At 45.9% G+C, this 18,733-nt stretch overlaps 1 protein-coding gene across 2 annotated transcripts in view; it reads right to left on the bottom strand.

Annotated features, from left to right (window-relative positions):
* Window positions 1-369: 369 nt before the first annotated feature.
* Window positions 370-18,733, bottom strand: part of LOC135215721 (probable ATP-dependent RNA helicase DDX46) — a 55,617-nt gene continuing 37,253 nt past the window's right edge. For both annotated transcript variants that reach the window (XM_064250680.1, XM_064250687.1), the window contains exon 2: window positions 370-4,072. In XM_064250680.1, the coding sequence (XP_064106750.1) occupies window positions 661-3,786 (3,126 nt within the window). In that variant the 5' untranslated portion in view covers window positions 3,787-4,072 and the 3' untranslated portion in view covers window positions 370-660. The remainder of the gene's footprint in view (window positions 4,073-18,733) is intronic.

The raw sequence follows: 18,733 nt of genomic DNA on the forward strand, positions 1-18,733 counted from the left end.
CATCATCTGTGTGATTTTGATTTGAACCATGTGCATCCAACTATGAAGCTAGAAGATTAGTAAAAACTTTGCACATCGTTGTTATTTGACCTCTGGGGATATAGATAGGAAACAACTTATGAATCAAAGAAACTAATCAGCACAACTATAAACATATCTAAAATCAATGGTTCCCAACAAATACTGCATTATAGTACTGGTAACAATTTTATCATTTCCTGCTCTTGTACAGCACTGTACTCTCCCAGTTTACTGATGAGGGTTAGATGCTTAACTTATACATCTCCTAAACAAATAAATTCCATCAAAATAAACTTTAGAAAAAATGCACTTGAAAATTTCCAAGTTATAAAGATAGGAAATTCATACTTGTATTAATTTCACTGAATTTTAATGAATGTCTAATGCACAGCTACGAAAATACTTTCAACAATCTTCTCAAATACCTGATTTTTATAGTAGTACTGCAATTGCACAGAAAATATCTTCTAAAATACAAAATCTCATAAACTCGCGTAACTTTATGTGAACTCAAAATAATATATGCTCTATGATTCGGACTTAATTACTATGTATGACTAAAAAGAAAACTTAATTAAATAAATGGATTTACAGAAAAAAGTTTAAGGTATATTTCAATGTGCATGAGACACTGGTTGACTATAAAACCTTATAGCGTCCTTGAGCCTTAATTGGACCAGCACTGGTGCCAAGCTTCACCAACTCCTCCCGAATCAGACGAATAATTTCAGCTTTTGCTTTTGACACAGCCAATTCTGAAGTAGACTCAATGGCCAAGAAAAGTTTTCGTTCGCCCTCTGGGGGATTTTTGCCTGCGGGACAGAAAGTACCTCGGACTGTTATACCTGCCTCAGAATACTCTGATATTTGTGCCAATGCCTCTTTGCTGGTCACTCTCCACCTGGCCTGCTGGGGAAAATCATTAATCTCCAGCTCCTCTTCATACTTGTGTTGTGTCTCCTCTGGATTTTCCTCTTCATCCTCATGATCATCTCTGGGTTGATAATTCAACTTATTGTTAAGTTTCTGTGCCATCTGCTCTGCCACTGTTTTGGCTGAAATTGTAGGTTGAATCGAAGCATCTCCTTTGAGGATGGATTCTGCTGCTTGCTGGGTGGCACCTTTAGCCTCTTTTCCAATATTATGCTGGAGATTAATTCTCTGGGCCAGTCGACGTGCCAACTCTAGCTTGTCAGATGCTGAACCACTGGTAAGGTTCAATCCTCTCGTGGCATCTTCTTTGGCAGTCGTAACTACTGGAGTGACCTTAATCTCCTTTACAATTCGTTTAGTGTTCAACATACTCTCAATCTGTTGGTCAATATCCTGCTCAATATCTTCATCATCTGAATCTGCAAGGCCAAGGGCAGCTTTCTCAAATTTCTTCTTCTCAGATGCAAAGTTTGCTTCTGTCTCATCAAACTTGTAACCTTTACCATGGAACCCTCCACCAGTTTTAACCTTTTTCCCTTCACCTTCCATCTTCTGTTTGTAATCATTATAAAACTTCTGCAGATCTGCTGGTACTGGTGATTCTGACAACTCCATGGCACGGATGACTTCTCCACTGTATCGAGGCTGGTCAAATGTAACAAAAGTATAAGCCCAACCCTTATTTCCTGCTCTTCCTGTACGACCACATCGATGCACATAATCCTCATAATGATTAGGACAATCAAAATTAACCACAAGAATCAGCTGTTTAACATCTAAACCTCTGGCAGCAACAGATGTGGCAACAAGTATAGGAACCCTCCCTGACTTGAAATCAGCTATAGTACTATCCCTATCAATCTGGTCAACCCCTCCATGAAGAACCAATGCTCTATAAGAGTGGCTTACGAGATCTTTAAAGAGGGTATCTGCACTTTCCTGCTTATCTACAAATATTATGATTTGTCCTCTCTCATAAAACTGACCTAGAATTTCCAGCAACTTGAGGAATTTCTGGTCTTCATCAAGGAGAATCACTTCCTGTGTAACATCCTTACAAACAATGGAACGGCCTCCGACCATAATCTCTATAGGCTTTGTAAGAATCTTTTTTGCGAGTGCCTCTACCTGACGCGGAAATGTTGCTGAAAACATGACAGTCTGTCGTCCAGGCTGCACATTTTCAATTATCCTCATCACTTGTGGTTCAAATCCCAAGTCAAACATACGGTCAGCTTCGTCCAATACCACATATGTAACCCTGCGTAAGTTGGTAACTCGACCGTTGTTGGCTGCTAACATATCGATCATCCTGCCAGGAGTACAGACAATAATTTCTGCTCCCCTCTTCAATTCAGCAATCTGCTCTGATATACCAGTCCCACCATACACACAACAGACACGAGGACTATTTTTAGCAAACTTCTTACATTCCTTACCAATCTGCATACACAGTTCTCGTGTAGGTGTCATGATAATTGCTATGGGTCCATCAGTATCTTCCAGGGGTGGCTGATCAACAACATGACGAAACATGGGTAATAGGAAGGCTAGTGTTTTTCCAGAACCTGTTTTGGCAATGCCTATGACATCACGACCTTTCATGATAGCTGGGATAGCCTGAACCTGTATTGGTGTAGGTTTTTCATACCCATTTTTCTTCAAAATGTCCAATATTTTTTTGCTGACTCCACACTGAGCCCAAGTTTTTATTGGTTTTGGACATCCCTGACCCTTTATTTTGATGCCTTCCATTTCTGCTCTGTAACTCTCAACCTCCTCCTTAGTCATGTTGGCAATTTCAGGTACCTCTACATAAAAGTCTTTTCTGAAAGGAACATACTGAATAGAAGAATGATCAATTTTCACCAAATCTTTTCGTCCCTTTGAGTTTATATTTGCCATCGCATCCTTTAGGTCCTCACTCTCTTCTTCAGAAGAATACTCAAGGGCATCTTGATTCTGTTCCATAAGTTCTCCTTTCTTTTTTGCATCAACTTTCTTAGCCATACCCATAATAATAACAGGTTTCTTGGCAATACCAATTTTATTTTCAACTGTACCAGTCATAGGCTTTGTTGAATGAGCTATGCTTCCTCTATTGATTTTTCTTACTTCTTCTTGGATGCCAGACATGAAAGCATCCAAAGGATCTACTTCATCTTCTTGTTCAGCTTTTGCTTCATTGTCTTTGCTTTCACCATCATCCTCTTCCTCATCATCTTCCAAACTCCAAGTTTTCATTGAAACTTTTGGAACATTTGCTCCTAAGGTCCCCTTTTCAGCTTCCTTTTTAGCAATTTCAACTTCCTTCTTTTTCTTCTCTGCTCGCCATTTCTCAATTCGTTCTCTTCTTTTCTGCATTTCTGCTTCTAAACGCTTCTCTGCTTCTTCTTTGTCAATTTTTGATGGATCAAAGTCCAAGCCAGTTTCTTCATCTTCAGTGGGTTCAGGAGCTGCCGGCTCCACATGCTGAACAGGGACAGGGACGGCCTTGGCTCTTGCTGGCGATTTTGATTTGCTTCTCTTACTCCTCTTTCGATCCCTATCTCTGTCTCGGGATCTACTCCTGCTTCTCTTGCGGTCCCTATCACGTGATCTGGATCTCCTATCGCGATCCCTGTCTCGAGACCTTGATCTGTCCCTAGATCGAGAGCGCCTATCACGAGACCTTGACCTTCGCCTATCTCTGCTGCGAGATCTGTGACGATCTCTTGATCTAGACCTACGAGATCGCCTCTGATCTCTTTCCCTATCCCTTGAACGAGATCTCCTACGGTCAGGAGTACGCGAGCGACTGCGAGACCTTTTGCGCCGGCTATCTCGTGACATTTTGGACACAATTGTTGCTTTGTACAAATTAAAGGTAGTAATTTAATATATTCAGTTTCTATCTAAGGCAAATTTCTAAAGCATGAATGAAACTACACTAAGAAGACAAATATGAATAGATAATGCAGTTCATAATATCCAATTCTTAAAGGAACTTTGTTGCATTTACTGATGCATGAAGAAACCAAGGAATGTCTTGATCACAGTGAAGGGGAAACACTCCATTACAGAGTCCATCTTTCTGCTTGATGCCATCAAGATTGTGCTGACACTGGTTACAACACAACTGAAAGAAAAATAATTTCTAGTTCACATGATTGTTAATATCAATAAAAAGCCAAGCTATTATTAGTGAGTTCAACAGAAAAACAAAAAGCATTCCTAAAATTGTTATCTACTCATCAAATTCTCTCTAACAGGCAAAAGATGAGAGGCACAAATTCAAAAATTTTTTTTATATCTGCCTTTAGATTGTTTCAACTAAACATCTCTAGAATGTGAAATGGGATATTAACAATTACCATTTAAAAAAACTTATAGACCAGGTGTTCATGTCATTGATAAGAAGATATCCCAGAGTATCTATCAAAAGCCTCATTTTTTTCAAATTAATCTTTCTTTAGTGGTTTACAGCATGTTAAGTCCTAGTGAATCCCAACAACTCTGGTTTTTATAAAACAAACTGCATTCTAAAGACATAATAGATGTTACACTTACCAAGTAAACCAAAGCCATCATAGAACTGAGTTTGTAATGGTAATTTTTCTGAAAATTTTTTTTATTTATTTAATTATTCTTTGTTAATACTTCAATAACAACAAACCAGAGCCTTTTACTTAGGAATATCCTTCAGCGCAAGATGGAATCAATTACTGAAACTTGGTAACCAGGAAGTCCCCAGTTTACGACGGTTTTAGCTTATGATGTTCCGAGGTTACGATGCTTTTCAATTATATTCATCGGAAATTATTTCCAGGTTTACAATACTTACAACGCCGATCTGACGGAAGAAATATGACTCCAAAAAGGCAAAATAATCAATTTTGAAGTTTTTTTTATGAAAAATATCATAAAAATATAGTTTACATAGTGTTTAATACACCCAAAGCATTAAAAATCACAATTTGAAGTAAATTGTATTTTTCCTAACTATACAAACCTGAGGTCCTTTACATAAGGAATATACTTACAGCGCAGCTGCACCGTTCGTAACTTTAAAACATGTTATTGTTATAATACAATTAAGTTTGTTCATACTTACCTGGCAGATATATATATAGCTGTATTTTCTGACGTCCGACAGAATTTCAAAACTCGCGGCACACGCAGTGGGCGGCCAGGTGGTAGTACCCATTCCCGCCGCTGGGAGGCGGATATCAGGAACCATTCCCATTTTCTATTCATATTTTATTCATGACCCTTGTCTCCTGAGGGTAGGAGGGTGGGCACTCTAATTATATATATCTGCCAGATAAGTATGAACAAAACTTAATTGTATTATAACAATAACATTTTGTTCATGAAACTTACCTGTCAGATATATAGTATATAGCTGAATCCCAACTTCGGATGGTGGGAAGAGACAGAATAGGATTTTTTAGGAAACTTAAATTAGTAAATGATGTACTTCTTGGTTCCTTACCTGTTAGCAAAGTAGACTCTGTGATTACTGTCACTTAAGCCTGCTTCTGCTTTTATCAGAGTTGCCAGCCAGGTGTAGACCTGTAGTGCTGGTGCACTCTGGATGCTCTGTCAACGGGGACGTGACCTCAACGTGACAAGACCATCGAGCCAAACATATGGGAGTAACACAGCAACCGACCACCACCTGACCAACTAACCAAAAGACCCCTGACAGTTAAACTAAAGAATGGGAGATTTCCACAGAAGATCTCACCATCAACCAAAAACACAACAATAAAACTAACCTAAACTAAGCTAAGGGATAGGAAGAGAGCTACCTTCAGCCCCCAAAACTGTGTCTGCCGAAATGTATGGCCCCAAAGAACTACAGTTCTCGTAAATCGTTCTCACATCCCGGAGGTAATGCGAGGCGAATACGGAATTGCTCCTCCAAAAGGTGCTATCAAGGATATCTTTGATAGACATATTCCTTTGGAAGGCAAGAGAAGTAGCTACAGCTCTGACTTCGTGAGCTTTCACTTTAAAGAGGCTCAAATCAGTCTTCTGGCAAGATGAATGAGCCTCTTTAATGACGTCCCTCAAAAAGAAAGCCACAGCATTCTTTGACAATAGCAAATCTGGTCTTTTCACCAAGCACCAGAGATTACCTGAGGGACCTCTTATCTCTTTAGTTCTATGAACATAGAACTTGAGAGCCCTGACAGGGCACAGGGCTCTCTCTGGTTCTTGACCCACGAGACCCGACATACCTTTGATCTCAAAGCTCTTGGGCCAAGGATTAGACGGGTTCTCATTTTTAGCCAAGAAAGTTGGGCTCAACGAGCAGACAGCGTTGTCCCCCTTGAAGCCCACTAGGCTACTGAACGCTTGGATTTCACTAACTCTCTTCGCCGTCGCCAGAGAAGTTAGGAAAAGCGCTTTCTTCGTCAAGTCCCGTAGAGAAGTTTCTTGGAGAGGCTCAAAGGGACTTAACATTAGATGTTTAAGAACCACATCGAGATTCCATGAGGGTGGTCTTGCCTGTGGAATCTTGGAGGTTTCGAACGACCTTAAGAGATCGTGGAGATCCTTGTTGTCAGAGAGGTCCAGTCCTCTGTGTCGAAAAACGGCCGACAACATACTCCTATAACCCTTAATTGTAGGGACTCCCAATTTCTGCACATTTCTTAAGTAGAGCAAGAAATCTGCTATCTGGTTCACAGAGGTCGTGGAAGAGGAAATTCCTTCCTTTTTGCACCATGCCCTGAAGGAGGCCCACTTTGATTGGTAGACAGCTCTTGAAGAGGCTCTTCTAGCATTAGCGATTGCTCTCGCAGCTGCTTTCGAAAAGCCTCTCGCTCTGGCCAACTTTTCGATAGTCTGAACGCAGTCAGAGCCAGAGCGGAGAGGTTTTGGTGATACCTTTTGAAGTGAGGCTGTTTGAGTAGATCTCTCCTCCAGGGCAACGTTCTTGGGAAGTCCACAAGGAAAGTCATGACCTCTGTGAACCATTCTCTTGCTGGCCACATCGGGGCAATCAGAGTCAACCTTGTCCCTTCTGAAGCTGCGAACTTCCTCATGACTTCCCCCATGATCTTGAATGGGGGAAAGGCGTAAAGATCTAGGTCTGTCCAGCTCCAGAGCAACGCATCCACCGCAATTGCTCCTGGATCCAGGACCGGGGAGCAATACAGAGGAAGCCTCTTCGTCCTCGACGTAGCGAACAGGTCGACTAGAGGACGTCCCCACAGTCTCCATAATTGCTGACAGACTTCCTGGTGCAAGGTCCACTCTGTTGGCAGAATTTGATTTTGACGACTGAGAAGGTCCGCCCTGACATTCTGTACCCCTGCCACGAATCTCGTCAGGATCTTGATCTGCCTTACGTCTGCCCATAGCAGAACTTCCCTTGCAAGGAGAAAAGGGGATCGGGAGTGAGTTCCTCCCTGATTCTTCAGATATGCAAGGGCTGTGGTACTGTCCGAGTTGACTTGAATGACCTTGCCTGACACTTTGTCTTCGAAGAACTGCAGCGACAGGAAGATCGCTGCCAGTTCCTTTACATTGATGTGCCAGGCTACCTGTTCCCCTCTCCAGGAGCCTGACACTTCCTCCCCTCCTAGTGTTGCTCCCCCACACCCCCCGGAAATGGAAGCGTCTGAGAACAACACTAGGTCGGGGCTCAGAAGATTTAGGGATAAGCCCTCTCGCAACTTCTGAGGGTCGAGCCACCATCTTAAGTGGTCTTTCACTGTGTTTGAGATCCTTAGGATCGCATTCAGGTCCTCCTTGGCTTTCCATTCTTCCGCAAGGAAAAATTGAAGAGGCCTGAGGTGCAGTCTTCCCAAAGAGACAAACTTTTCCAGCGAGGAAATGGTGCCCAGCAGATTCATCCATTCCCTCGCCGAGCAAGCTTCTCTCCCTAGGAAGGCCGAGACTTTCTCTAAGCCTAGCTGCTGACGTTCCTGGGATGGAAACGCCCGAAAAGCCACTGAATCCATCTGAATCCCCAGATACACGATGGACTGTGTCGGGGTCAGATGTGACTTTTCGGAGTTGACTAAAAGGCCCAGGGACTTTGCTAGGGCTAACGTTGATTGAAGGTCCTCCAGACATTTTCTTCTCGACGACGCTCTGATCAGCCAATCGTCGAGGTAGAGGGATATCCTGATCCCTGAAGAATGGAGCCACTTCGCTACATTCCTCATTATAACTGTAAAAACCATCGGGGCCGAGCTGAGACCAAAACAAAGGGCTCTGAATTGCCAAACCCTGTTGCCTAAAACGAATCTCAGGTACTTCCTTGAAAGAGGGTGGACGGGGACGTGAAAGTATGCGTCCTGCAGGTCCAGAGACACCATCCAGTCGCCAGGTCTCAAGGCTCCTAGCACTGACTGAGGCGTCTCCATTTTGAACTTGTTTTTCTCCACAAAAAGATTGAGCCTGCTCACATCCAGGACTGGGCGCCAACCCGACGACTGCTTCGGCACCAGGAAAATCCTGTTGTAGAGCCCGGTGACCCCAGGTCCACGACTTGCTCCACCGCTCTTTTTTCGACCATCTGGTCTAAAAGATCGAAAAGGATACTTTTCTTCTCTCCCTGATAAGTCGGAGAGAGGTCTCTGGGAGTTGATGTTAAAGGAGGAGGATGTAAAAAGGGGATCTTGTACCCTTGCTCTACGATCTTGAGAGTCCAAGGGTTCGCCCCTCTCTGCCTCCATGCCTCCGCAAAGAACTTCAGCCTGGCCCCGACTGGCGTCTGAAGGACAAGATCTTCATTTGGTAGATTTTGGCTTAAATGAAGCTCTTCCTCTCGAAAAACCTCTCCCTCGAGGAGCTGCTCTCGAGGGGGGTGCCCTGCGAAAGGGTTTGACTTTCTTCGGGGGTCTCACGAACGAAGATGTAGAAGGAACTGCTGGGCGCCTTGAAGACTGTGCAAGAGGTCCTGGGTCGCCTTCTCCTGCAAACTAGTCGCAAGATCTTTCACCATAGCCTGGGGGAAGAGATGGTCCGAAAGAGGCGAAAAGAGCAATTCCGCTTTCTGAGCGGGAGAAACCGACTTAGCGGTAAAATTACATAGAAGAGCTCTTTTCTTCAGAAAAGCTGTTCCAAAATGAGAAACCAGCTCTTCCGAACCATCCCTGACGGCCTTGTCCATACACGACAACACGCAGGACAGCTCCCCCAGACTGAGAGAATCAGGGCTCCTAGACTGAAGGTCCAAAACTCCCAAGCACCAGTCTAAGAAATTGAAGACACCCAACATGCGCAGCAGTCCTTTCAAGTGGTGGTCCGTCTCTACAGGAGTCCAGGACACCTTTGCAGACGATAAGAGGGACCTCCTCTGAGCGTCTACTAAACTGGAGAAGTCCCCAAGAGCGGACGAAGGAACCTTCACCCCCACGTCCTCCTTGGTTTCATACCAAATGCCTCCTTTCCCGGAGAGTCTAGAGGGAGGAAGGGCGAAAGTGGTCTTGCCCTGGTCCTTCCTTCGAGACATAAAATCTTGGAGCTTCTTGAAAGCCCTCTTGGTTGAAAGCGACGTCTTCATCTCGACAAACTCAGGAGTCTTGACTGACTTAGAAGACGAAAGTTGAGAGGGAGGAGACCTAGGGGCTGCCGGCTGAAACTTATCCCCGAAGGACGAACGTAACAGCCGCACAAGAACCTTATAGTCTGAGACAGCCGAAGCTACAGGAGGTTCCTCTTCGACTGAACTCGCTGGACTACTATGTTCCCCTTCTTCTCTAAGAGGAACTGGAGAACGTCCATCCGGAGAGGGCGTACGTCCAGCAGGCTTAGGTCTAAACAAAGACTTCCGCTGATTGGAAGTTACCGCTTCAGGCACGGACTCGCCCTTACGACGATCCTTTGAAGGACGGACATCTTGCGAACGTAGAGCGTCCTTTGAAACAACGGGAACTGTCTTACTATTAGACACGTCCCTACGAGAGGAAGCACTAGCTTCCTGACGAGAGGCGCCAAAAGCGTCCTGCTTAGCAAGGCAAGCGTCCTGCTGAGCGTCCTCAAAAGCATCCTGCTTTTCAAAAGCGTCCTGCTTCGAACGGAGAACGTCCTGCCGAGCGTCCTCAAAAGCGTCCTGCTTCGTGTAGCAAGCGTCCTGTCGAAAGTGCAAAGCGTCCTGCTGAGCGTAAGATCTACTCGGAGAACGAGAACGGTGACGATCCGGAGGAGAGAGAGACGAACGAGACGAGAGAGAAGGAGACTGCTTCGTCCTCTTGACGGGCAGCCTGACGTCCTTTCTCCGCTTAGGCTCGACTGCTGCTGGGCGAGTCCTTTGAGCCATGAGAGACGAAATCTGGTCCTGAAGGGACAAAAGGATTTTCTTCGTAGGTGACGAAGAAGAAGGGGCAGGACTGACCCTGCGAGAAGGCGAGGGGCGAGGGGACGCCTCCTTCCTTCTCGCAGGTACAGCTACCTGCATCTCAGGGGAACACGCCTGTGCGCGCAACCCAGCGTCCTCGTTGGTTGAGACTCTACCTCTCTTCTGAGGAGGAAAAGCGTCATACGCGTCCTCTGAAGAGAGCGGTGATATAGGACGTGAAGCGTCCTCAAAACGAAAAGTCCTTTTCAGCGGACGAGAGTCTCTCCGAGCGCTCCACCCCTTGCGCGGGGAGGACGCTTCGGAGGACGAAAAGCAATCCTTCAGGACGCGCGCCCGTGCGCGCTCCTTGGCAGCCTGGGACTTAGCAACAAGGCCTGCCGAAGGGACGCCAGATCGGTGGGGAGCCCCCGTAACCTTCTTGCGGCTTTCGACATACCCACTCCCTGAGTCCTGGGAGTCCGATAGAGGTCTAGGCCTAGAGGCATTATGGGGCCGATCTGACGCCCCCTCCACAACACTAGGGGCACGATCACAAACTTTCACAGGGCCAGTTTCTAAGGCCAACACTTTAGATTCAAGAGCGCTAATAGACTCGAGAATCAGAGAAAGGGCATTACCTTCTCCAGACACAGCAATAGGGCCTGAAGTCAACAACACAGGATTAGGTTGAACAAAATCTACCGGTGTTAGAGGAGGAGAAATATTACATTCCTTACCTTTTGTAGAACTGCTCTTGGAGGAAGACCTCCTGACTCTATCACGCTCCAATTTACGCCGATAGGTCTCATACATCTTCCATTTCTGGGCTCAGCTCGTGTCGCTGCGCGAAATATCCTTTAATCTATTATTTCTAGGGTAAATGTACTAACACATACCAGAGAATAAATAAAATAAAGAAAAAGGTCAGTATAACTGACTCGCTCACCCTCCAGGAAGGGTGTCGGTATGAACCTAGGCGGAGTGAGACCACTACCACGAGCCAAATGCCAATAGAAATCTCCCACTACAAAATCCCTCCAAGAGGGGAGCCGACCCACAGAGTGAGCAGCTCGTACTACTACTACTCCATCCCATGCTGCCGACTGCTGCGCCTCTGGTGGACATCCTTTCAAGTTACGCACACGAGCGGTTGTGATATTTTTTCTCTCTGTGTTTTTGTGCCCTTTCATTGGATTTTCTATTATGGAGCGTGCAGCTATCGCAGCAGCTAAGTTAAGTACTCAGTATTTACGGTTAGTTGGTTTTTTCCGGCCCTGAGACAGTATTTGCCGTTTTTTAGGTATAAATACGACCTCGGGGTCGGAAGCATGGCAGCATGGTTCTGCCTCGTGATGGGTTCGTTCTTGGTCTCCCATACCTAGAAACATCCCTTATTTATCTTCGCTCTTTATGATTATCCGCTTTGGGTACGGTCTACTCAGGTTTGTCATGCATGCATGTATTTTACCTTACGTAGGCTTCTTCTATCCAGACCCTAGTCCAGGTTCTTAGTATCGGCCTCTGACTAGCTTTTGGAGTGGTAGACTTGCCTTCGGGTTAGTCGTACACTCCTGGATTTTTTCTCCTGCTATATTGTTTTCTTTCTTTCATTTATTTAATTATATAACTGTATATTTTATTATTGTTAGGTTAGTTAGGCGTCTGGCTTAGCCTAGGTCCTGGCTCTTGAGCCTATACTACCGCTCATCAGTTCGGTTGCTTCCCTATAGCATCTCTCTGATCAGTTGGTTCTTCGGCCCAGTGGGCTTATTTGCCTCCGCTTTTCAGTTCAGTATGCTTCCCGATAGCATCTCCCTGATCAGTGGTTGTCCTAGGCTTAGTTGTCGTATTTGGTCTTACCGCCTCGTGGTCACTTCGTGATCACGGGCCAGCAGACGCCTGTCAGTCATTCTTCCCCCCCCTCCCGCTCTTCCATAGAGTCGGGCGGGGGCGGGTCGGTCTGCCCATGCTCGCTCCTCATACCCGAGCCTGCCTCCCTCTCTCCCCTCAGGCGGAGGGGCGCTAGGGAGTCGGGACAGACCAGACTGGTCTCGACCTCTCCGGCTTCTCGGTCCGGCCGGTTGGTACGGAGTGGGGGTACTGGCCTTGCCCACCCTCCGCGCTACCTTGTCGCTCCGGGCGGGAGCTTGAGCCTGTATGTCTTCTCGCTCTTTCCCACACAATCTTACTAGGGTCTCCTTCCTGATCGGAGTCCTGGTATCCAGCGGAAAGTGTTAGTCCACCCAGTAGGGTGGACCGGAGCATACAGTGGGTCTCTACTAACCTTACCGTTTGCTGAGTTACTACACTCCGCTACGCACTGACTTTGTCCGGTTTGCTTGTGTGTTAGGTTTAAGTTATCTTTAAGTTTATCTTAAGAACCTTAACCATCCCCCTCCCTTACATATCTTACCGGATCTCTCGGGATTATAGCCTATTCAGGCGATGCAGGGAGGGTTATGCACAAATTTTTTCCGGGCTCCGGCATGCATCGGAGCTCTTCTGTCCTTTAGACTGTAAGTGATGTTTTTTAAGATACTCATGTGTCTCCCCACTTACAGGCCACCAACTGTGAGCATCCGGGATGTTTCCGCCACACTTCAGGGACCCTTGTGGGGACCACGAAGTTTGCCCGGTCCCATGCTCCATGCGCGACTCCGCTCCGGGAACATCCAGGATCTGGTACCATGAGACGTGTACCATATGTTACGATCTGGTGAGCCAGCTTTTGGAAGGGGTAAGTTTTACATCTCCAGTAGCTGCTCCGCTTCTTTTTTAGCGCTTAAGTTTTCATCATATTAACTTAAGGCAATTAATTTAAGTTATACTTTAAGTTTTAGTTTTTAAGTGATTCTTAAATCTAAACTACGCCCTCTCTTCCAGGCTCCGGCGGTAAGAGATACCGCACTGGCTACCCTGCGGGCCTGGGTCGGCGGTTTTGGGAAAAACGCCGCCAAGGGACAGCCCTACATCCTAGAGAAGCGGTTGGCATTACTAATCTTCCCCGGAGGCAAGGCGACAGGATACGTCGACCCCCGATAGAAGCGGATCCGACTATCGCTTCATCCAACAACAGCTGGCCACCTCATTAACTGATCAGGACCAGGATATCTCTACGGATGTCGCGACCCTAGATATTAATGTTGAACCTATGGTAGGTATAGACGACCTGTTGGTCGAGGTAGCGTACGGTGGACACCCAAAGGGTCACCCTTGGGCGTAAACGTTTTCTTCTACTCCTGCAACCTCTCCATCCTTCCAAGGCTTTACGGGTGACGAAATATATTTCTCTCCTGGTGCTTCGGTTAGACCTAAGGTCAAGTCTAAGGTGATGACTTTGACTAAGACGTCGTCGTCGTCTAAGAAGACGACTTCGGCTTCATCCTCCTCCCGTAGTCTCCCGGCTGGGAATCCCGGAGCATCCAGGTCTAAAGCTTCTAGCTCCGGCTCTAAGTCCTCGAGGAGTAAATCCTCCAGAGAGAGATCTCGCACTCCGGCAGAATCACCAGTTCCGCTACCTTTGGTTCCGATTCAGAGCCTCCCCTCCACCTCCGCAGCAGCTCCGGCTTTGGACTCCAATGCTGGCCTGTTGCAACAGGTGGGGGACCTGGTTGGGTCCTTAAAGACTAGCATGGAGCAAATGATCTCTCGTCTGTCGACAGGATTACTTCCCAGGACTCCATTATAGCCGGGCTGAGAGAAGCTCCTCTAGCCTCTCCTCCACTGTCCAACACGAGTGGATACCCAACTTCCTCCGTATGACTCACTACCTCAGTTCTCTTATGGAAACAATCCGTGGAGAGTAGCGTCATACGCCCCCTTCCAAGACGGTCTCATCTCTATACCGGAATTTGGGACTCGAAGAATAGAGGACTTCGAGTTCTTCCCGGAAGACCTCCAGCCTCCGTTCATAGGCTACGCAAGGCTTACGCCGTCGGCTATGGTGCGGGACGATAAGGTACCTAAGGAGACAGTCCTCTACTCACGAGACCAGGCTCAGAGAGAATGGCTCAGGTGTTTAGAGGACATGGATTGTTCTAACACCAAGATACAACCATTTAAGAGTCCCTTTACCATTTTTACAATGGATGAGAGTACCCCGCTCCCGTTCCTAACCAAGATCGCGAGGTCGACCATCCAGCGGCCCAGAAGGGGGAACCTATACCGCAGTTGAAGGAAGCGGATCCCACTTCTCCGTTGCTCCCCTCAGTTGGAGAATTGTGGAAGACTTGCCGAATACATCTCAGCTGGCAAACTCAAACCGGACTGTGCTATGGAGCAGTTTGGTGAAAAGCTACCCAGGCTCCCAGATAGCCTTATTCAGGCTGAGTTTGATGCAAAATCGCGTCTAGCCAGATCCATCAATTCTATGGCTTATAGTCTGAGGTAGCTACCATGGCTTATGGATCAGAACCGATTTTTAAGCTCATGACCAAAGCCCTGACTCAAACGGTACAGTCAGATATGTTTGAGTTTGCCACTGCTCGGACGAATTGTAGGAAGCATGCCTACAAGAGGCAACCATTCGGCATGAACCGAATAGGTTACTCTCGTCTAGCATCTGGGGAGCAGATCTCTTCCCAGAAGCTATGGTTAAGGAGGTCCAATCAGAGGCTACCAGGTTAAACCAGAGCCTTAAGGATCGTTGGGGCCTTTCGGCTAAGAGGGGGCAAAGACCTGACTCCTAAAGGTAAGGGACAAAAGAAACCCGGCGTTTCCAACCTTACCAGAGAAGCAACTACGCTTTCCTCAACAAGTTCCAACAGTACCGTTAGTGCAGACAGCCCAACCCTCCACTTCTAAAGGTCAATCACAGCCAATTTATGTGATATCCCCTCAGCCTCAGCCCTCCACCTCTTACGCCATCTCTCCAGCTTACAATCAAGCCTTTCGAGAGTCAAGCTTCTCAGAAGTATGACCGCTCTCGTAAGGGAGGTAGAGGTAAGCGTTCCTTTCGTGGGAGAGGATCGGGAGGCCCCTTTAACAGGGGAAAGCACTTCAGAGGAGGCCGAGGCAGTTACCCAGAAACCAATGAAGAACTTCAGGTAGGGGGAGGCTGTTTCACTTTCGCCACCGGTGGAACTTCAGCCAATGGGCTCAGAGCATAGTGTCAAAAGGTCTGGGTTTGGAGCTGGTTGACGAACCCACCTCCATCCAGACCTTTCCGTCAACTTCCTTCCAAGGAATTGACAGAGTACGCAGACGATCTCCTTCAAAAAGGAGCTATAGCGAGAGTCAAGAGATTAAAATTTCAAGGTCGCTTGTTCAGCGTGCCAAAGAAAGGCTCACAAAAAAGAAGGGTAATCTTAGACTTGTCCCGCTTAAACTTAGCCATCCGCTGCGACAAGTTCAAGATGCTCACGATCTGACAGGTGCGGACCCTACTTCCCCGTGGGGCCGTCACCACCTCTATCGATCTTACAGACGCTTACTATCATATCCCTATTGCAAGACACTTCCGTCCGTATCTGGGTTTCAAGATAGGAGACCAGACATTCTCCTTCAAGGTATTCCATTCGGACTCAACGTGGCACCCAGAGGGTTTTCACGAAGCTAGCGGAGGGAAGTGGTAGTGCAACAACTCAGATCGCAAGGGATCATGGTAGTAGCGTATCTCGACGATTGTTGATCTGGCCCCATCAGTCGAGGAATGCAACAGAGCTACTCTGAAAGTGATTCAGTTCCTGGAATATCTAGGCTTCAAAATAAACAGGACCAAATCAAGACTCACTCCAGAGTCAACTTTCAGTGGCTGGGCATTCAATGGAATCTATCATCCCACACTCTCTGTCGATTCCATCAACCAAAAGGAAAGAAATAGCAAAGTCAGTCAAGCAATTTCTAAGTCACAAACTAGCGTCAAGGAGAGGCCCAGGACAAAGGATCCTGGGTTCTCTCCAGTTTTGCATCAGTGACAAACGTCTTAATGAAAGCCAAACTGAAAGACCTAACCAGAATCTGGCGCTCGCGAGCCAAACGTCAGGTCCAGGGACAAACTATCCTCAGTGCCTCTGATTCTAAAGAATCGACTTCGGCCATGGGCGAGAGTCAAGAATTTATCAATGTCAGTACCCCTTCAGTTCCCTCCACCCAGGGGTCACCATCCACACAGACGCGTCTTAAGCGGCTGGGGAGGGTATTCCCAGGTCAAAAAGGTTCAAGGGACTTGGTCACCTCAGTTCCGTCAGTTCCATATAAACGTACTGGAGGCAATGGCAGTGTTCTTGACTCTAAAAAGGTTACGCCCACCCAAGTACTCCCACATAAAGCTAGTCCTGGACAGCGCAGTGGTAGTACATTGTATAAACAGAGGAGGCTCCAAGTCACGTCATCTAAATCATGTCATGATAGCCATCTTCTCCCTGGCAGACAAGTTTCAGTTGGCATCTTTCCTCACTCACATAGCTGGAGTAAGAAAAACGTCATAGCAGACGCCCTATCCCGATCAGTACCCCTAGAGTCGGAATGGTCACTGGACAACAGTTCGTTCCAATGGATCCTTCAAAGAGTCCCAGGGCTACAGGTGGACCTCTTCGCATCACAAGCGTACCACAAACTACCGTGTTATGTAGCCCCAACCTGGACCCTCTGGCCTATGCCACGACGCCCTGGCTCTAGACTGGAAACAACTGGGAGAAGATTTACGTCTTCCCTCCAGTGAATCTCCTCATGAAAGATTGAAACTAAAACTCAGGACTTTCAGGGTCAAGTGGCTCTAGTAGCCCCAGACTGGCGAAGAGCAACTGGTATCCTCTAATTTTGGTTGGAGCTGGGCCTTCGTCCTCTTCAGATTCCCAGTCCCAAGCTCTCCCAGTCAGTACAAATGAAGACTGTGTTCGCTTCCTCAGGGATTCTCAAAACCCTAACTTTATGGATTTCATGAAGTTTGCGGCAAAAAGAGATGCGAATATTGACCCTCAGAATATTCTATTCTTGGAATCCGATAAAAGGGATTCGACTTTGAGGCAGTATGATGCTGCTGTCAAAAGTTAGCAACCTTCCTGAGAGATTCGATATTGAATCATGACAGTTAATTCAGCTATATCCTTTTTCAGATCCTTATTTGAAAAAGGTTTAGCAGCTAGCACGATTACGACAAACAAGTCAGCTTTGAAAAAGATATTTCAATTTGGATTTAACATAGACTTGACGGATTCCTACTTCTCGTCTATTCCTAAGGCATGTGCTAGGCTTAGGCCTTCTGTAAGGCCTACGTCAGTTTCATGGTTCTTAAAACGATGTTCTAAAACTGCTTCCGAAACCGATAATGACACATGCTCGTTTATAATGCTCTTAAGAAAAAAACCCTATTCTTATTAAGCTTAGCTTCAGGAGCAAGAATTTCAGAACTGTCGGCTCTATCCAGAGACCCGGATCATAACAGTTCCTTCCCACAGGAGAAGTCCTACTTTCTCCGGAACATAGCTTTTTAGCAAAGAATGAAGATCCTTTGATGAGGTGGGAACCTTGGAAGGTACTACCCTTCCACAAGATGTATCTCTTTGCCCAGTTACAACCTTACGAGCCTTTCTGTCTAGGACCTCCTCATCTTCGTCGGGTCCCTCTTTAGGAGGGGAAAAAGGTGGAACTTTATCCATTAAAGGCATCAGGCAACAAATCCTGTACTTTATTAAGCAAGCCAATCCTGACTCTTTCCCGAAAGCACATGATGTCAGGGCAGTAGCCACCTCAATTAATTATTTCAACATATGAACTTCGATGAGTTGAAAAAGTATACTGGATGGAAATCGCCGACAGTGTTTCAAACGTCACTACCTTAAGTCCTTGGAAGCTCTGAAATTCCCAGCAGTAGCAGCGTAACGTAGTTTCCCCTGACTCTAGCTAGTTTGTAGTAGAAGATTCAGTCCTTTCTACCTGCCTCACCCAAAAGTTCGTCTAATTTCCTACCTGGTCCATTTGCATTCACCTTGTGTCTTAGCTGCTTTTGTGATAGTGTAGTGGGTGCCCCTTATTGTCTGGTTAGGGACACTCACAAATGATTATACACATTGATCTCATGGATGTTTCCCCTTATTTTTATGCTAGGGGATACATAAATTATATTAAATGATTACGGGTTTTGTATATTAAGTATATCATTCCTTTATATATTATTATTGTTTGATTGTTTTTATTAATTGCTATTATACTTTTGATACATGCTGTTACACAGATAACATTGATACATGTAAATAATTTTACCTGTACATATGTAATTACCTTATGTTTACAAACATGATTAGATTTAAGGGTAATTTAAGCATATTTCATTTTTATACCCCCCCCGTGTTATATGTATCTTTTAGCAATTATAGTCTATTCTTATATATTTTATCTTTTATTTGAGACCTATCTGATTTATTTTATTTTTTATTATCAGTTTATTACTTTTGTTTTACAATCTTGTGCTATTTCTCTGGTACGATTTCGCGCAGCGACACGAGCTGAGCCCAGAAAAGGATTTTTGACGTAAGGAAAAATCTATTCTGGGCGATTGGC

Source organism: Macrobrachium nipponense, chromosome 19, assembly GCF_015104395.2.
Source record: "Macrobrachium nipponense isolate FS-2020 chromosome 19, ASM1510439v2, whole genome shotgun sequence".
In the NCBI taxonomy this organism is placed as follows: Eukaryota; Metazoa; Arthropoda; class Malacostraca; order Decapoda; family Palaemonidae; genus Macrobrachium; species Macrobrachium nipponense.